Source organism: Sparus aurata, chromosome 8 (assembly GCF_900880675.1).
Source record: "Sparus aurata chromosome 8, fSpaAur1.1, whole genome shotgun sequence".
NCBI lineage: Eukaryota > Metazoa > Chordata > Actinopteri > Spariformes > Sparidae > Sparus > Sparus aurata.
Genome location: NC_044194.1, coordinates 3908723 through 3929218, shown reverse-complemented (window position 1 = coordinate 3929218; position 20496 = coordinate 3908723). Strand labels below are relative to the sequence as shown.

Genomic DNA, 20496 nt, shown 5'->3' with positions numbered 1-20496 from the left:
AGCTAGCTAGCCCTGTTAGCTGACTGTGCCTGGGCTGGGAGCTCAGAGGACAGGGGGAGGGTTGGTGTTTTCACTGCTAGCTGGTTAGTATGTTATTGACATAACGTCACAAGTATAATTTCTCATTTTGTTGGTCATCTTTGCAAATCTTTTAAATATTTACAACTTAAATTTTCAGAACAATTTTGGTATGTAAACATTTACTGCATCTGCCTGAGAGCTGACCACGTTTTTATTCAATGATACCAAAATGAAACCCATAAAAACACAAAATATACCACTGTATGAAGACATGATGAAATCAGATGTTTTTGATGCACTTTAATGTACTGTACGGTACAGTATTGAGGAAATGTGTTTGTCACCTTAATACGTTTAAAGTCATTTTTATTTAATTTGTGCACATTTTAGTCATTTATATTAAAAACACACAGTTTTTGGTAGTATAATGAGAGTAAAAGGTAAAAAAAAATGTGACTCCCAAAAATTTAAATGGAAAAAACGGAATTTGGGAAAAAATAAAACGGAATTTGGGAAAAAATAAAACAGATTTTATAGGGCCCTAGTTAGCTAGCGAGTCTTGTTGTTTAACATGCAGCTTAATATATTTACCATTTGCCTTAATGTACGCAACGTTACTGACTTCAAATCTTGTGAGCATAATGCTAGCAGTCTGGCTAACAGCTGAGCTGACGGGGTCCGGTTTATCTAGTTTATCTCCCGTTGCTAAGTGGTATCTAAGGTCTGTTCGATTTAGTGAACGAGAAATGTTTTATTTTGTTTGCAAAACACGTCAAAAATATACGATCTTAATGGTCTAATTGTTTCTTTCTTTGGCAAGTGACAATAGCGTTAGCAGGACGATGCTCTTCTCGGCGTCTGTGATCAGGAATTAATTGATTCACGTTGTCAATTAACTCCTGATAAGGGGACACCTGTTCAGGTACTATCCCTTACTTAATGGACGAGGAGGACGCCAGGGACGGTTTCCTCATTCATATTCACCCACACCGTGGTGTAAGGTTGTGTATCATCCACGGAGAAATGAAAAGCAATATCATGTCCGTACATGATCTGCCCCGGGGGCGGCATAAAAACAGTAGACCCAGAATAGAGCCCTGGGGGACACCAGAACAGAGAAGAGCATGAGAGGAGGAGGCATCGCAGAAACATGAGCTGTAGGACAGAAAGGAGAGAAACCAAACCAGAGCTGATGCCAAGTCAGCATCAATAGAGATATTTGGTAAGGTGGTGCTTTTGTCTCCGCGTTTCTCTAAACTCATATGTGACGGAAAATCCATTTAAAGTCAAAAACCATCTGGTGCAGTGCCTGAATTGGCGAAAAACACCTGCTGTGTATTCAAAGGGTTGTTTTAAGCGTCTGTGTGTTCACATCATCTCCTTCCGCTCACGTTGTCAACATCACTCACGCTCAGAGAATGTTTTGTCTTCTGCTCAGAATCTCATTTAATTATCCCCGGCTGTTGTTAACCTGCTCTCTGGCACCCCTCAGTGTTGATGCTGGGCCTGTTTCTCTACTCCTGCTGGAGGAGACACAAAGGTCTGAAGGAGGGCGTGTATCACGTGTCGGCGCACCACGGCGAGTGGGAGGACATCCGGGAAAACGTGCTCAACTACGACGAGGAAGGCGGAGGCGAGCAGGACCAGGTACACATGCATGTAACACACAACCTCAGATCCGCCATGAAACCATTTCTGAGGGACTTTTTAAACGGATAACAGAATGCAAATAAGATAATACAGAAGCTAAACCAGCAACACTTGAAAAACAGAGAGAGAGAGTGCTGTTTGTTGGTGCCTTGAAATGAAAACCAAATATCAGTTCCCTGGAGGTCTGGGAATGTTAGTCAATTAGCTGAAATTAAGCAAGTAGACAGCAATGGCTGTTAATGCCTCTGTTTTAATAGTGCTGGTAATAGCAGTTCTCCCCGTTCTGCAATCAGATAATTAATTACCAGGCTAATCAATGGTGCTGTTGTTGCCGGCGTCGCTTCTTTCATGGCGGAGCTTCTTCTTCTTCTTCTTCTTCTTCAGTCTGAGGAGCGGGTTCATTTGCTAGCAGAGGCATTAGCTGAGCTCTGTGCACAGATTGGTGTCATGTGGCAATGTTGTTTTTCATTATCTCTTGAATTTCAGAAAAGATTGCACAAGGGGGGAGAAAAAAAAACACATTATTTCTTCTTCTCTGTCCTCTGCTCTCTCCTCTCTGATGGTCCTCTCAGAATGCCTTTAACATGGTGGAGCTGCAGCGCTCCCTTCAGCCCAGCCCGGCGCAGTCTCTCCGGTACAGCTACCCGCAGAGCATCATCTCCTGCCCGCAGACCAAGCTTCCCCAGGACGGCAACAAGAAGGGGCTGTCCAACGGGAACGGCAGCGCAGCCATCGCCCTGCGCCTGGCCATCCCCCCCTCGGAGACAGAAACCTTGCCGTCCCCTTTGACCTTCCGCCGCTCCCAAAAAACCCTCTCCTTCTCCAGCCAGGACTTGGCCCGCTACCTGTGCGAGGTCATCAGGGACATGGAGCACCCGGGGGAGCTCAGCACCATGACCACACCTCGCCGCGCCTCCGGAAAGGAGCGCGGCATGGCGGCGGTGCGCTCCCTCAGCTCCCTCAGTGCATCTCAGGGTTCAGAAGTCAGACTTCAAGCGGCCCAGAGCTCCCGGCTGGACAGGTTCAAAACCCTCCGAGCCGTGGTGAGCGATTTGAGAGGAGACTCCAAGACTCCTGAGGGCCAGAAAGACAAACTGAAGGAGAGCAGAGGGCATGTGAACTGCGAGAAGAGCGGGTGAGGCTGCACTCGGAGAAACAGAACTGAAGGTTGCAGAAAAGCAACGCTAATCAGAAGGCGGTGGTGGAATTCCAAGGGGAGATAATTAAATGTGAAATACTCTGAGACTGGGAGGTTGCCCAGGGTCTATGTGAAGTCTGCTATAAATGTACTGTATTGATGAAACTTTGAGCATTTAAGTTCTTTGATATAAAACATGTTTACCAATGAATGATCAGATGTGACGTATTGTTTACTTGACATTGCACTGTACAGTATTTACTCCACGGAGAGCACTTTTCCACAGAAAGGCGCCCTGTGCGAAAAAAAAAACCAATTCATGTCATGAAACTCACCAGAGAAAAGTCTGCGAGCGAGACGGCAAACGAGTTTCCTTGTGGGAGAACTGGATTCCCTTTTTTGCTGTTAATGACTCATGAAATCGTTTATGTGACAAAATGATTTTTGTTTCATTTGTATTATCTATTTCCTTTTAAATAAATGATTATCTTTGATAATATTTCGAGCTTGATCTTGTTCAAACACGAGTTCACAGCGCCGCTCGTCAAATGCCTGTTTTTTTTTTCTTTTTTTTTGAAGTTCAAGCCAACTTTCATCATCAAATGTTGGTCGAGCCGGGTTTTTTTTCTTTTTTGGTTTTAAGTCAGAATCCTCAGCAGACGCAACGTAAAGGAAAGCTGTCTTCTCACCTACGATAGAATAATCCCTCTATGTTTTTTTTTTTGTTCATTCATCTGTCTTCCATCGTTCCTGGTGATTAGTGTGACAACATTCAGCACTTCAATATAAACCGAAACAGCTGTTCTTGTCTGACTCAACTAACAGTTACCAGCACCGGGAGCCTCTGGTGAGAAGAGCAAAGTCGATCTCAGGATTAATCATTCATGTCCCGAGCCTGCAGCCTCCTGACCTGAGCTGCTGGGAGTCTCCAGTATGAACTCACCAGCGTGGGGGTCCCAGCAGGTCGCCCTACACCAGACTTAATTAGCTGGCATTACTAGAGTTAAACAGATGTGACACTGGAGCGAGCCGCCGGGGAAGCTCCCAGAGCTGCTGCTGCGTGCTGCTGACTTGATGGTCTTGATGTCTGAATCCGGTCCACCTACATAATGCATCACACATCTGGGAGAGGAGAGGGAGAAAAGGTGGTTTCAAGTCCCTGCCTGTTTTAAAAAAAAAAAAGGGCTTCACATCCATCCGTTTTTGTACTCATGAGTGTCGGTAGCAACATCTCCCTGTGTGAGCTCAGAGATCACATTCATGCTACAGTGACTCCGTTCCTCCACATGTGTATTAATATAATTACCAGATGATCTGGATGATGATCGAGGTTTGTTCAGTCACGATCTCTGAGGAGAAAACATCTTTGCACGAGCGCACAGTGCCACCTGCTGGCGGGCTGACGGCACCGCGTCCGACACGAGCTGCAGCTCATTACTCCAGATTTACTGTGCAGCACACACACACACACACACACACACACACACTGCAGTCCACACTTCCCCACAGTGGGATCCGACATCCTTGAACGAGTTCATGGTTTGTTTCTGGAATCATGAATTGTAATTGGGCTCCAACATCATTACATTTATTAAAAAGTCGTCCGAGTGCAGTTTGCATGATGGAGTGTTGATTTCAAATGCAAATTCCACTCGCTGCCTTATTTCCTGCTGTAAACAGTTTCATAATAGGGCCCGGATTTGAATTAAGAACGAGAATTAACTTGTAAATGGGGCTGCAGGTCTGAGGCTTCATGCATTTTGAGAGCCGATGGTTTGAAATTCAAAGACTGAGGATCCTGAGACGGAGGCGAGCGGCTGTCCAGGTGTGACTGTGAGCAGGAAGAACAGAACAGAGCAGAAGCATCCCTGATAAATAAAGGATGAGATGAGAAACATCCTGCATTTATTCATTGATTTATTTATTTATTTAAATAGATGTCATTTGCCTTTCAGCCATTAGAGGACACTGTGAGTCCACCAGCAGCTCCAGACCTGAAGAAATGAGAGGAGAGAAGCAAAACTGAACGATTCGATCTGCACAGAGACGCTTCAGCTGTCGACATCAGCAGGTCTGAGACCAGTTAGGAACTTATCGGAGATCAAACATGTTGGAGATCGCTGTCCAACCACACTGTCATCAAAACACCAGGAAGGAAAGAAGCGCTCGAGATCTTTTGCCAAAGAAGTAATTGCACCATAATGTAAAAAATGAAGTGGCCGAAAAAAAGTGTTATCCGCAACTCGTGTCCAACTAAATAACCAAACTCTCTTTGTTTGAATGACTGAATAAACTGAATAAACAATCTGAGCTTAAAGGACGACACAGTTTCATACTGTTTGTTTGTTTGTGGCGGACCCTGCCACCTTCTCCAGCTGTTCTGGGACGTTATTTTCCCCAGAGAACAGCTTGTGTGCTCAGTTATTGAGAAAATAAATATTTCTGAGTTCGTATTATTACCTCAGTTGTGTCGTTAATATTAAAATTCAGAGTTTGGATTTCTTCTCCAGAACGATGTTGTGTCCCGTTAAAGGTACATTATGCAGGTTTTATAAAACAAAAACAATGCAGACTCACACCAGAATAATCCCTCTTATTTCATTACTATGTTGTTGTGTTCATGATGTTTCTAGGCGACAGTGATTCTGGAGTGAGATCAAATACAGATGCTTTTTGTTCAGCGTCAATATTTGCCTGTCGACGAACGAGATTCAGCGTTCAGCTTCAGACGGCGTCTTTATAAACGGCTTCTGAAGAATCCTCTGGAGTACATCTTTAAAAAAAAAATGGTTTCCTCGTTGTTTGAACAAGTTTTCTGAGACTTTCTGAGAGCTCAAATTCTCAAAACTCTAAAAAAACAACAACTCTCCTCTCTACTTCAGCACGCAAAGTCCAGGACGAGCAGACAGAACCGCCTCTTTGTAATATTGATTACCTGCAGAGCTATTTAACCTTATTTCACTTTTGTGTTCCCTCTCGTCAAAACCAAAAGGAAACACGCAGCTGTCATGTGAATGTCTCTTACAGAGCATCAGTTTAAACAACGATGTGATAATTGTATTCTTATCATTCATGTCATTTATTCATGAAACTGTATTGAAATCGTTGTTTTCCTTCTTCGTCCAAACACTGAGCTGTTGTTGTTTTAGCTGCAGTTTAAAGACTATAAATCACCATGTTGTACTCAATCATTAGATCAGAACAGGATACAAGAACATTTCTTTATCTGATGAGCTCAAATTGGTTTAACTCGTCCTCTCGGAGTCTGACTGCAGAGGTCATCCAGCTCTCAGGTGATCAGCAGGTATCTGGTTCACCTGTGACGTTCTCAGCTGACTGGCTGAGGAGGTTTTATAAGGAGGTCACAGTTCTCCTGCTCAGTTGGTTTTGTGTTTCCAGAGAGTCGACACATCAGTTGTTTTTCTATGTTCAACATGTTGGAGGTTTTTCTTTTGGGCAGCTTCCAAACATTTTGTTTCCCTCTTCACCTTTGGTTTTTTTTTTTGGTCCAATCCTGGACAGCAAGGGACCGACTTGTTTTGACCCTTTGTGAGATTTGTGCAGGTTGTCTCAACCAGCGAGCTCTGTTCCTTCAGGTTCTGCTTTCTGGGGAAACACAAGAGGAGTGAATGAGATGAGCTGCTAATCAGAGTGAGGCGATTTGAAGGGCAGCTTTTCTTCGAGTGTCAGAGCTTTGCAAAAACATGATTTAGGTTTGTGATTTGTATTAAAGTGAAACTCTCGCCAAAAAGCAACCGAGGCTTTATTTGTGATTGAATATGAGTCAAACCTTCGTGTAAAAGCATAATTAGGACTAAAGAGGAACTTTTAAGATTTACCGTAGTTTCGCTTTCCAGCAAGCAAATTTTTAATGGAGTGCTACGGGCACTCTGATGCTAGCATCAAAATCTCTATTTTTAAAACAGTAAGAAGTCTCGACACAACATGAAACTTTGCTGGTAGTATCACCAGGGTCTCTACACATGAACACGAGCATTGAGAACATTGTTTATGTACACAGAGTTTGCTAAAAAGAATGTTTTTGAACTACTCACTGTTGGAGCTGGATCTCCGGTGCGCCGCCGTCATGGCAGACAAAAAGGTCGCACTCGGGGATCGACACTTTGTGTCTGCCATGACGGTAGTGCGCCGGAGGTGCTACTGCTCACGTGTCGAGCCTTCTTAGTGTTTAAAAATAGCGATTTTGATGCTAGCGTCAGAGCGCTCCATTGAAAATTTGTTTGCCCGAAAACGAAACTACGGTAAATCTCAAAAGTGCCTCTTTCTTCGTGATTATGCATTTACACGAAGGTTTGACTCATATTCAATCACAAATAAAGCCTCGGTTGCCTTTTGGCGAGAGTTTCACTTTAAAACAGTTGGATTGTGGTCAGAATTCAGCAGTCTAGAGTTTTTGTTTTTTGTACCAGAGGTTTGAATTGACTTCAGCGTGCATAATTATAATGTTTGTGTTTAAACACTGTATATTTTAAAAGTCGATCACCTCACAACCACCAAATAAACTATTAAACTCGAGCTGTACGAGCTGGAAACTTTGACCAACTTGAAATTATTAGTCTTCTTCACTTTCTTTACTCGACTTTGTCAGATTTTACTATTAACAATGCAGAAAAACTGTAATATGAATGTGATTAACAGACTGTTGATAATGGTGCACTGATGCATGAGCAGCCTGTTGAGGTGGAGCACGTTGTGACTGCGTTAAATGTTGTTGGCTCGTTTAGTTCAGCGGTTCTCGACCGAGAGGCCGTTTCACAGGTCACAGGATGAATCTGAAGGGTTGTGAGATGATTAATGGGGGAAGACGAAAAAGGGAAAAACTCTATTCTTTTCATTTTTTTGGACTTTTGTCAAATCCTTTTGGTGAAATATTGGACACAGTACTTTGAACTCTTTGGATCGATCGGGTTCAGCGGAACCGTCGGGGAGGTTCGGAGGTGAAATCACAAGTTAAAGTCTTCTGAAACGTGACGAAAGGCCCCAACATGACGAAGTGTTTTATTTCTGCACCTCTGCTGATTTATGTGAAACAGGAGTGAGATTAACTGTGACTTCACTGAAGGAAGACTAAAGATCTGACGTCGTTAGAGCTTTTTATCCCGTACGACTCAGAGTAAATGTTGTTGTGGACGCTCATCTTACTGAGACACTATGTCGGCTTTTGTCACCAGTCTGGAGGGAATCGAGAGAGGAGGGTTTTTATTGCTCTTCCCTGAAATGACCAAAGTCTTTACATCCAGTCTGTGATCATTAGAGAGTCGTTGAAAAACACTCCGACACATTCAACACAGTGACAACAGTATGAGGCAATATTTACTCGGGGAGCCATCATCAGCACGGGTGATGCACTGTGTCTGTGTCCTCCTGCTCTACAGGGTGAGATGAGATCTCAGTACAGAGGACGGGGGTGGTGGTGGTGGTGAGGGTGAGGGTGGGGGTGAGTCTGGAGGCGGAGCAACGCTGCAGCAGAGTGTTTGATGTGACAGCTGGAGATTGTAAGAATGAGGGGTGACACAGAGCTGCAGCGTCCTCGGCCCCGGCCGGTCATCCAGCCCCGGCTGTCAGTCAGTCACTCTCCCAGATTCCAGCTCTGTGTACTCTTGTGTTATTAACGTGTGTGTGTGTGTGTGTGTATCCGTGTGCGCCCGTGTTTATCCTCAGGCAACGGATCTGGGAGAAGTGACAGTGTGGCGTGGCCCTCTGTCAGTCGCCCAGTAAAGTGGCATGCGTGTCAGCTCTCCTGACAGACGCTCTCATCCTGCTGGCCAACGACGGCGGCTGCAAATGTGGGACATGTCTTGTGACAGAGCGACACAGCCTACACGACAACTCGGCGTGCAGACGGGACACGAGCAGTCAAGTTTGATGTGAGGGGGTCACCGCTGAGGGCCCGGGCTCTCGGAGGGTGAGTGAAGGCTGCGGTGATCTCTGCACAGCTGGAGACGCAGCGGCCGCGCACACACCTTCACTTACAGTCTTTTGTTTGTAAGTGGGTGTAAGAGAAACCTGTTTTTGTCAGCGACGGGCTGAAGGGGTTCTTAAACGTGCCACGTGCAGCATGTTAACATCGATACATCAACACTAACTCATATCGCTAACAAACAAGGCGATCGCTGAGAGGATTCAGCCCGTACACGACCGTCTTTACTGTTATTATCCTGAAGAATTCAGTCCTGGTTGATCCAAAATATCCTGTAAATGATTAGAATCATCTTCTGTTGGTGTATTTCTGATGAGTGCTTGTTATCAGCCAACTGTGACAAATACGTTGCGTATCCTGTGAGTTCTTCACAATAAAAGCCAGCCCATATTTTGCCAGCTGGAGCAGGAAGTGTTCGGTCAACATGAAGATAAGAACAGAACTGAGATCTGATACTGTTGCTTTCAAATTGCCTAACGAAGCGCTGATTAAAAGACTACAAGGTTTCTGTTCTGTTTTTATTTCTGACACAGTCGCTGCTTATTCTGGGACATGTAGTATTAAAGCAACATTATGTAGAAATTGGCATATAAATGCACATTAAAGTAACAACACTATTAAAAATTTTAATTAGAATCAAGTCCCATTTTTTTATACTATTTGCAGATGACATTAGGTTTTTATTTCTGACGCCGTAGCTGCTTGAGTTGCGTTCGCTGCCCATCAGAATTCTGGGACGTGTCGAATTAAAGCAACATTATGTAGAAATTGACATTTTAAATGCACTTTGGCGCCTCCCACAGTTTCTGAGCGCGACGCCGCAGTCGTAAACACAAATCTCAGCTCTGGAGCACTTTGTCAGACGTAACGTTGGTGCTGACTACAAACAAAACTCATGACATCATGACAATGTCACGTGTTACCCTGATACAACACGCTGTATCAGTAATATGATGTTGAAACTGTTATGTTAAGGTAAAAAAGTTACACAACGTTGTTTTAAAGCACACTTGTTCTTACCGAGGAATCATAAAATCCTCCAGGACCGAGAGTTTGTATTTTAGCAGGAGAGGAAAAATCAAAATTCAAACTTTCTGCTGCTGGAGGATTTTGACGCCTCCCTTACTGTTATTATCCTCAAGAATTCAGTCCTGGTTGATCCAAAACATCCTGTAAATGATTAGAATCATCTTCTGTTGGTGTATTTCTGATGAATGCTTGTTATCAGCCAACTGTGACAAATACGTTGCGTATCCTGTGAGTTCTTCACAATAAAAGCCAGCCAATATTTTGTCAGCTGGAGCAGGAAGTGTTAGGTCAACATGAAGATAAGAACAGAACTCAGATAAAAAGCGTGTTGGATGGAGCCCGCCAGTATCGTCCAATCACAGATAAACTGGTGTCAGCCGATATTAAATCTACTTTTTAGAGATAATAACACAGAATAACTTGCATGGGGTAAATGTTATACAATAAAGATAATTGTTAAACCATAAATCAGTCGTCAATATGGGAATTTCTTACAGACTGATTTCATTATCAGCTCCCAGAATCAGGTTCTGGCCGGGCTCTGATCCCAGAACCACGTGCTGTATCATTTTCTGTTAATCTCTTTTTTTTACGGGTAGGAAATTTGAATCCATTGCAGGACTGGCGGACTCCGCCACTGCCAGTAAAAGCTTCAGGAAATTAGTGAATGTAAATGCATTTTTAAAAAAATGACAATCATTTATACAGTAGCATCAAAATTTGGGTTTGAATTCATGAAAGTGTTGAACGCTGAATCGTCTGTTGCTCATTAGTTTTTAATTTTTATTTAATTTGTAGTGGAAACAAAGATGATCTGGAAATAGTTTGTTTACATTTTGATTAATGTCTCTGTTTTTTTGTACTTCAGTTAACTAAAATGTTCACCCTCTTTGTTTCAGTTGTTTGTTTAGTTTTTGTTGAACTATATTAACCTCGTTTCGGAGACGCAGTGGGAATTCAAACTCTCAGAGATTCTCACAAGGGCAGACAGCAGATGGAAGGAAAACTGGCAAATGGAAAATCAATTGAAACTTGTTTGCCCTCCTCAGAACGTCAATGAACCACCGCTGACTGGTAACAGAAAGAAATTAGTGACCCTCGTGAAAAACATAACAAACGTCCAACAGTTTTAAATCCGATGAGGAGCAGAACCGGCTTTAGATCACACGCAACAACAACGTTCAGTCTGAAAAGGTTAAAACGAGTCGTTCCAGCCGGCCGTTACGTTTGGAGACGATGAGTTTGTCAGTTTTTCAAGCAGGTGTCCAAATAAAAGTGTAGTAATATAGAAGTTAACTCATCCTCCATCACAGTTTTGTCCTCTAATCGGCTTCATCAGCTGCTGGATGGTATTTTCAAGAATGTCATTTGAATTCCAGCTTTGAAGCCGAAGTGGGAAAAAAGTCTCAAAACAACTGAGAGCAATTTCTGTTGGATTAAAACTCCTTTTTCTCAGTTTGAACCTGACAGATGTGGTTCAGTCTGATTAGTTTCCCACCATCGTGCAGTTCCCGTCCTCCGCCCACAGGTGGAGCTGTTTGCCACACCTGAGCTTTGCCTCACACCACTGATCTGTGCTCACAGCAGAGATCCTCAGGTTTCTTTTTACAAACCCCAGACAGTCAGATGCTTCACCCGCTCCCTGTGTGGCTCTCTGCTCTGTGAGGATGCACCGCGACGCCTCTGCAGAAAAGCACCGGCCGCAGTTTATCATCGACTATATTGGGAGCGTTTAATGGCACGATCGTGATGGATTCTGCCAGCAGGTTGATTTATCGATCCCGTGTCCTCGGCTAAGCTGTGAATACTCAAAAAGTTACCAGTCACTTCCAGAAATCACCTTCCCACACGGAGCTTTCTTCTCAGGAGCTGTAAATGGTTTTCTCTCTGCGCCACAGGTGACTTTGAGACGATAATTGATTGAATATTTGTGGGGGTTGGATAACGTAACAACAACTGAACCTGTGAGCTGTGTTTTTGTGTTGAACGCGGCCATTTGAGGCTGTCAGGGGCCTTAATGCATCCATCATTGAGGAAGAGGAGGGCTGAGAGCAGCGAGTGGTGGAGAGGAAGAGGGCGCCTGACAGATGGGCTTAGTGAGTGAATCATTGACAGCGGCCTGCTAACCGATGCTGCTTCCATCGATAGCTCAAAGCCCGCGTGATGAATTACTGCAGACAAACAATGCTGAGTAAGCAGATGTGTTTTTTAACAAAGCCAGGTGAAAATATCAGAGCGTCAGACATCAAGAGACCAGCAACAATTACAAGAACAAACAGCCGACACGCAGCAAATTCATATTTACATCTCCTGTATTTATATTGTTACGTTTGGACTGAAACGTTTTATAATTCTGTGTTCAAATTCGTAATTGTACTTTGTTGCACACTTTTCTTTTTCAGTAAAGCATCAAACGTACTCCGTCTTGTCTGAATATGTGACACCTGGAACCTTTTGAGTCTTGAACAAAACAAAATAAAAAACACTTTAAGTTCATGTTTTTATTCTGAAACTAATACGTTGTGTCTCTTAACGGGTGAACACACCAAATAAGTCACCTTTTTAAATAATTTACTACAACATGACATAATAACATAATAACATAACGGATTTTATACTATTTGCAGATAACATGTTTAAGAGATTATCTCTCAATCATTTACTATCTATCATTGTTGGTGGCAGGGTCCGCCACCCCCACCTTGCTTTCAAATTGCCTAACGAAGCGCTGATTAAAAGACTACAAGGCTTCTCTTCTGTTTTTAGACTCAAGATTCAAGATTCAAGAAGCTTTATGTATCCTGAGGGAAATACATTTCTGACACAGTAACTGCTTATTCTGGGACATGTAGTAATAAAGCAACATTATGTAGAAATTGGCATTTAAATGCACATTAAAGTAACAACACTATTAAAGGTTTTAATTAGAATCAAGTCCCATTTCTTTTATACTATTTGCAGATGACATTAGGTTTTCATTTCTGACAACGTAGCTGCTTGAGTTGCGTTCGCTGCCCTCAGAATTCTGGGATGTGTCGTATTAAAGCAACATTATGTAGAAATTGACATTTTAAATGCACTTTGGTGCCTCCCACAGTTTCAGAGCGCGACACCGCAGTCGTAAACACAAATCACAGCTCTGGAGCAGTTTATCAGACGTAACGTTGGTGCTGACTACAAACAAAACTCATGACATCATGACAATGTCACGTGTTACCCTGATACAACACACTGTATCATCAATATGATGTTGAAACTGTTATTTTAAGGTAAAAAAAAAATGAAACAACGCTTGTTCTTACCGAGGAATCATAAAATCCTCCAGGACCGAGGGTTTGCATTTTAGCAGGAGAGGAAAAATCAAAATTCAAACTTCAGCTTTGTTTCAAACTTTCTGCTGCTGGAGGATTTTGACGCCTCCCTTTTCCCGCACTAATCCTCTCCCCTCCCCGTGCGTCTCCTCCTCCTCCCCATTACTGCAGACAGAACTCCACCAGGTGCTGCTGGAAACAATGGCTGGCCCATACAGGGATCAATGCCAGGCCACTGATGGGCTCTCATTCCTTCACCAGCAGATGTGATAAATGACATGGCCCATATGTTTCAGCAGCCCAGACTCTCGCCGCCAGCCTCCTTTGTCTCCACATCTAAAGGGAGTTATGCTGTGAAAAATGTAACGCGCACACGCAAACAAAGCCCACGCCGACACACACAAACGCATTTTTATTTGTCAGAAGCCGTGGCCATGCTGAATTAACTGTGCTGCGTATCTACGTTTAGACAAGAACTGATGACAAAGACGCTCTAATTGGAGGCAAATCCCCATTGTTTATGATAATAGATGTTAGCGACGGCAGTATGTGATCCTCCGCTCTCTCTCTCTCTCCTCCTCTTCCACACTTTCTTTTTCCTCCCCTTCTCCTTGGCAGCAGTAAATCCTGATGTCTATACAGGTAGAAGTGCTCTGGCCCCTGCCTGCCGAGTCCCAGGTGTCTTGTCAGCTGTCAGAGACGTCCGACAGCAGACAGGGATGGCATGACCAGCGGGCCGGGCCGTGTTGGACGGGTCAGCCGTCAGCGTTGTGGACAGACAGGCATGTGGCAGTGATCTCCCTGTGACAGGCTGTCAGAGCCACCGGAGAGCCACCAACCAGCACTCGCCCCCTGTCATCCCACCTGACTACAGACGGAGGGGAAGCTCTGAATTCTCAACCTGGCACACGGACTCCTCTGCTGCTGCTTCCTCCTCCCCCTGCACATTACAGCCACTGTGGCTTCTTCTGAATTCAGTCGACTCCTTTATCTGCGCGGCGCATCGGTGTGGTGTCTGGGCTCGGTGATGGCGTTTTGATATTCCTGCCGAATGTTGTGAGAAGGTGATCCGGTTCAAGTGCCTCGCCTCTTTAAGATGTGTTCCTCCAGGGCAGACGCGGTGAAGTCGTACAAGACGAGGCGATGCAAGCCTGTCAAATGACATAATTGGCATTTTATAACAAGAGACGTCTCCGCAGCTCGTGATCCGAGTGTTGGCTTGAGAGAGTGTGTTTACCCCCAAACCAGTCTCTGCTCCCCCCCCCCCACCACCCACATTCTCCGTGTCCCCCGTCTGACAGGTGACATTTGGAGTGGTTCAGGAGATGTATGTGCCATTTGTATCCATGGCGGGGTCAGAGCATGTTACATGACCTGCAGGACAGCGAGCTAGAGAAAAGATACTGATCTCACCAGCGAGATCAATACGGCACGGAGAGGCTCTGATAATTGGCTGCTGTCAATCAATCAGCTGTGTGTTTGTGCAGCCATTAAAAGTCTCTTTGTGCTGCGAGGAAGTGCAGAAGGAGGGCAGAGACGGAGGAAAAGCCTGGAGAGTGAAAGGTTTGGATTCAGAATAAGTATGAGATCCTCACAGCGATTATCAGACGGCGCTTATACAAACTCTATTAGTTTTTTGCCTCTAGCGGGCCTGATACCGTCCATATATATGTGAACAGAACCATTCTCACTTCATGGGATTGTTAAAGGTCCAGTGTGAAAGATTCAGGAGGATATGAGTCATTAGTGAAAATCATCCAAAACTAAGAATCTTTGTGTTTTTGTTACCTCCTGCATGTTGCACCGCCATGTTGCTACAGTAGCTCAGAGCGGACAAACATAACCCTGGATCCAGAGAATGCCTTTAACGGTGTTCTGGGGTGAAGCGAGGGGTGTTCAGTTGGTTGCAATCTGCACCACCGCGGATCGATGCCTCTAAATCCAACAAACTCGATGTGCATCTTTATACTTTTGCCAGTTAATTTGTAGATTCATATAATTAACCCGAAATATAAGGAACAAATAATCATAGATTATTGTGAACAAGTATGCAAATTCATTAGATATAGTCGTAACTTGAGCAGCTGCAACATTTAAGTGATGCGTACGTTACAGCTGCGATAACTATGATCTGCATATTGAGTATTTTTGGGGTATTTTTGAGTAAATATCAACGTAAAATGTGACCCGAGTCCTTCACAAAGAAATCCAAAGTCCAGCAGCGTTACACAATCGTCCTCAGGCTTGTATAGATGTACCGTTTTCTCATATATGGCCAATGAAATCGTAATCAAATAAAAGTAAATAAAAGATCTGACGTCTTCCATCAGTGCTCAAAGGTACACTCACACATAACATGTGTAAACTAGTGTGTTCATAAGATTTAACTGTAGTAAATAATCAACATTGAGCTTCTTTTTATTACCACAGTGCATCATGTTCATATGTTTTGTTGATAAATCTCTTAATCTGTAAAATATCTGCAGTTGTCAGAAAACTAAAGTGCAGCAAAGAGTGTAATAAAGTAATTAAAGTATCGTAAAGTGGAGACAGCGAAACACAAGTACCTCAAAAGAGCACTCGAGCACATTATTAAGAGTTACGAAATGTCCTTAATTACTTTCCACCGCTAACAAAATCAAACACGTCGTTGCCTGAAATCGCCCGGAGCAGTTTTTATCGTTGCTATCAAGGAAATGTCACCTCAGAGCAGGTCTGACGTCAGTTGTGAAATAGTCGCCCAGAAACATCAATAAATACAGTTTAAAACGCCGTATTCTTAACGTTTCACATCATCCGTAACCTGCGGAGGAGAATTTCACAACACGGTTGCAGCCCGGTTTCATGATTGGATAAACACGGAGTCTCGCTGTTGGCTTTGGTGACATTGTGGAGGACAGAAACCTCAGTCGGTGGGGGGTTTCATCGCTAATTATCTGAGGAAAGATGCTGCATATACACTCTGCAATCACGAAGGCATTAGTTACATAAACAAGAGTATTTCCATAAACATGTCTGTGACAGGAGTGATCGAGCACCGGTCTGCTCCAGCTAGCGCGTCTGACCGAGTTAATGGGTGGTGTAGTTAGCTACGTCTGGACTGTTGGCGCACCGCAGAGGATACACACACTCACCTAGACGTGCACAAACAGAAACGCAAACGCACTTGGACACGCACACACACACACACACAGGACACCAGAGGCAAAGACTACAAATGCATGTGATGTTCAGAAACGAGGTGACATCAGAATATGCAAAAAAGACTTTGCCGCAGGCCAGAGATTTTTAATGATGAATCCATTCATTATAGAATAAGGTCATTATGCTTTTGTTGTCACGAAATGTACACATTCATCATCAGTCCACCCAGGACCGAGTCCATTGTCCCTCCTTCTCCGGACGACCTTGAGTGGAAAATTTATAAAGCGGGGGGGGGGGGGAAATAAATAAAAATAACAAACACACACAAATACAAACGCAAGACGAGTGCAAACGTGCGTTCTTGTGCACACATCGGCGTCCCCCGAAGGATGGCTAACATACACACCGTGAAATATTTTCCTAAAACACGTTCGTTTCATCACGCCGTTTACGAAGCCAGAGAGGAAATGCAACAAAATGCTGTTTGTGTGTGTGTGTGTGTGTGTGCTCTTTTTTATATCCGAACCAGAGACTAAACCAGATATATGAGCCTGTAATGAAACATTTTATGCTAATTGTATTTGTTTATGAGCAAATTAATGGCAGCCGTGCAAAACGGATGATGATGTGAGCACATACACAACATGATAGGATTCCTGAGGAATTCATTAGCTGTTTGCAGGTAATTAGAGGAAATAATTAAGGTGATTAGAGTGCGTCACATGCGCGCACACACACACACACACGCTCCAACACTGGTACAGTATACATCAAAAGATCTCCCCTACCGCCCTCTCTTGCTTTCCTGCAACTCTTTGTGGAAAGTGCTGACAGTGCTGTCTAGAACAACCCAATCACTGAACACAGAGAGATTTTGATCCCTCTTTCTCCCCTCATCTTCTCCTTCCTCGCAGGTTCTCCTGTTCGTAACGTTCCCCCCCCCCCCCCCCCTCCGGTCACAAATCCTTCATGATGGGCCCGGCCACAATCTGACACATGCAGAGGTGGCACATTGGTGCACCGGAGATACAATCGAGTTGAGAACACAATGCAGGAGTGATAAATCAACAAGCTGGAGCTCCCCAATATAGACAGCGCAGCATCACAGACAATGGGCCTGCTGTCCATCTGAGCAGCAGGGCGGCAGCATACCCACACACACACACACACACGTATATATACATATAACACTGCACATTTAATGCAGCACTCAGCCATGCACGTCCTGCAAAAATCAAATGTTCATGTGTAGCAGGAGCTGTAACATGGAGGGTAAAACCCGCTGATTATCTGAGTGTAATAAGCAGGCAGCCTCTTCTCCACTGTAATTGGTCTGCAGTGGATCTGCAGCCGAAGCTCGTTAGTGTCACAGCAGAAATAATCACGCAGTAAAAACCCCTCCTGTGACTGATCACCATATATCATACACATGCACACTTACAGATGCATGAATGATTCCCTCACACACACACACACACACACACACACGCACACAAGCTCTTGATAGGTGGAGCTTTGGTGTTATAATGCAGATTTGTGCATTAATGCCGGATCCGGAGAGAGCGAGCGTAATGTGTTGCCATGTGAGTCCGAGGCGATTGGATTTATTTGGATTAATCTTTGTTGTTATTTTGCGTTATAAAAGTGTTGGACGTGTCCGCTTTGGTTTCTGTCATCGCTAAAAGCTGCGACGCCGCCGAGGTGCAGCTTGAGGTTTCATCTTTTCTCCCGCTAAGAAATATGAGTCTCCCGGTGACGTGTTGTTTATACGACTCTCTGACGCTGACACAGTCGAATATCTTCTGCCATTCAAATCCTTCAAGTTCAGAGAATATGAGATTTTGTTGATGTATGACTTGTTTTTTTCCCAATGAAGCAAAAGATTTATCCTCTTACTTTTCTCCCTTTCCTCTTAATCTCGGTGAGGAAAAACAGCTTTTAAAGCTTTTTATGAGAATTATTCATACACGATGAACTCCGTCAGTTTCTGATTAAGTTCTGAGAAATTCATCCCTGTAAGCTGAGGTGGAGTATTTTATTGTCTTTTCTTTTCCTTCTTTTACATGTTAATAAAAAAGTCATGCACCGTGTCTGTGCAGGAAAGCCTCTGCATGCTGCGTCTGCCTGCTGTGGGAACAATAAGAAGGAAACACCGCTCTGGTTCCAGCCTCACATCTGCAGAAAATATCTCTGAAGCGGCTGATGTGCCTCAGAGAGAAATAGTTCTACGCCAGCGCTCCCTGCGAGGAGAAATACTGAGTAGATGGCATCGGAGCTATTACAGTTAAAAGAGTGTAGACCCATTTCATTGTTTAAGATGAAGGTGAAGGGCGTTGTGCGAGTGTGTGTGGGCGGTGACGGATGATCCTGATTCAGAGAGGGGGACCGACACACACCGTCTGAAGCAGATTCAGACTCCCCGACACCCAGGTACACAAGCACCTGCACCAGGAGTCATTTAAATGTCCTCCTGGGCCGTCGCAGCATCAGGAAAATTCAATCACCCTGTCTGCTGTTGGAGGGGGGGGACAACGTTCTCCGAGATTACTTGCAAAGAAACTTAATAGCTAAGAGCATTAAACGCTGGTTGTTGCTAGCACCGCTGCCAATAGTGAATAAATGATTTTGGCAGTGTGTACAGACAGGGAAATCAATACCAGAGGGTTTTCTGTGGCGTTGGGCTTCTGTATTCATGTAAACATGGGAAGTGGTTTTCTTCACACCTCAGAGCGAGATTACCTCTCACCACTGGAGGCCTGCCCGGGCGCAGAGGAAGACGCAGCTCTCAGCTTGAGGCAGGGAGATGATATTTGAACATCACCTATTCCGATGCGACGTATGCAAATACCAGGCAATTTTTTGTGTGTGTGTGGTTGCCCACGCTACATGTCAATGGAAGAGAGAGAGAGACGGAGAGAGAGAGAGAGAGAGAGAGGAAAAAAAAAAACCTCTGCTTTGATAAGTGAGTGTTCAAGCAGAATAACTGTTGCACATTTAGTGGCAGCTGCCTAGAAGGCTTGAAATTGTGTGATCAGCGATAAGCGAAAGCAATATTTCATGAAGTGTCTCTGCTATGCTTAGTCTACGCTGCTGGCTCTTTTGCTGTGCCGTCCCCTGTTGTGACCCCTCTCTCCGTATCTCCATCCAGACTTCAGTTAGGGGGCAAATAGAGGGACGGAGACGGGAGGCTGGGAGGAGGAGGAGGAGGAGGATGAGGAGGAGGAGGAGGAGGAGGCAGTGGTGTGAGGGGGCCACTGCTCAGCCATAGTGACCGGGTGAAAAGGCAGTGCAGATGTAATTTGTCCTCAATGGCTGTTTGGGAAGAGTAATTGTGGTGACATTGGCGGGTCGATAGTATGGATTTTTTGTTTGGAGTGCCCTGTGTGTGTGGTGCTAAGGGGAGGCCAGGAAATATAACACTGCTGCTCAAATACAATAAAAATGGATCGAGGGTGTGGTGGTTGTTTGCAGAGCTGGTAGCCATCGTTTGGCTGTGGATGTCATACTGTAGCTGCTGTGGTTATCAAATACACCCCGCCGTTCTGCCCTATTAACACCGAATGTTCGAGGCTCGAAACAGGTCCTTCAAACAGGTTTAAACGCTGGAACAAAACCATCAGTTAGAGGCGTGTTTTACTGGAGCGAGCGTGCGTCCGAATAAACCACACAGAGGAGCCTCTGTGTGCTGAAACAAATCGCTGATTTGTTAAGCCCCCTTTTTAAAACGTACTTCACAGGAAATCGTGGCACTGATAATGAAGCGTGGCGTCCAAAATAGTCCGTGGAGGAAGCGTGTTGGCTAACGTGCAGGAAAATGGAGGTTCTGGCCGAATCAAAAGGCTGGTTGACCCCTCGTTCCTGCGATTGTACGGTAACAGCGGGGGGTAAGGAAGACGCCTCGGGGGAGGCCGGCGGACCACAGCTCTGGTGTCCCAGTCAACTCTAACATGATCAGGCAATGGTGTGTGAGCACAATGTGTTTTGTCCACCCTAAGAAATGTAATGAGGGAGAAGAAAAGGGGTTATGACACAGTGGAGAGACATACACTGTCTGTCTGGTATGAGATCAAGCCTCTCGGGGGGGTTTAAGGTCAGCATGTCCACTATTGTGCCTGTAGAAACGCTCTCATAAACATTCATTTAACCAGATTACAGCCTCTTTGTGATTTAAATCTGTTTTCCACGAGAGAGCTGGCCAAGAAACACACACACGCATGCTAACTCTCACAACAATCTGTGACACCGCTGTACCTCTGCAGTCT

General features: G+C 44.5%; 1 protein-coding gene and 1 long non-coding RNA gene across 2 annotated transcripts in view; one reads left to right on the top strand and one right to left on the bottom strand.

Annotated features, from left to right (window-relative positions):
• The window catches only part of LOC115587154 (neural-cadherin-like), a 102538-nt gene extending 99230 nt beyond the window's left edge, over nucleotides 1-3308 (top strand). The window contains exons 32-33 of the mRNA XM_030426813.1: nucleotides 1514-1668; nucleotides 2244-3308. Of these exons, the coding sequence (XP_030282673.1) occupies nucleotides 1514-1668; nucleotides 2244-2810 (722 nt within the window). The 3' untranslated portion in view covers nucleotides 2811-3308. The remainder of the gene's footprint in view (nucleotides 1-1513; nucleotides 1669-2243) is intronic.
• A 2561-nt stretch (nucleotides 3309-5869) lies between these two features.
• On the bottom strand, nucleotides 5870-6894 carry LOC115585955 (uncharacterized). The gene is made up of 2 exons (XR_003984795.1): nucleotides 6865-6894; nucleotides 5870-6415 (listed from the first exon to the last, which is right to left on the bottom strand). It is a non-coding gene; the product is annotated as an uncharacterized LOC115585955 (long non-coding RNA).
• Nucleotides 6895-20496: the final 13602 nt, after the last annotated feature.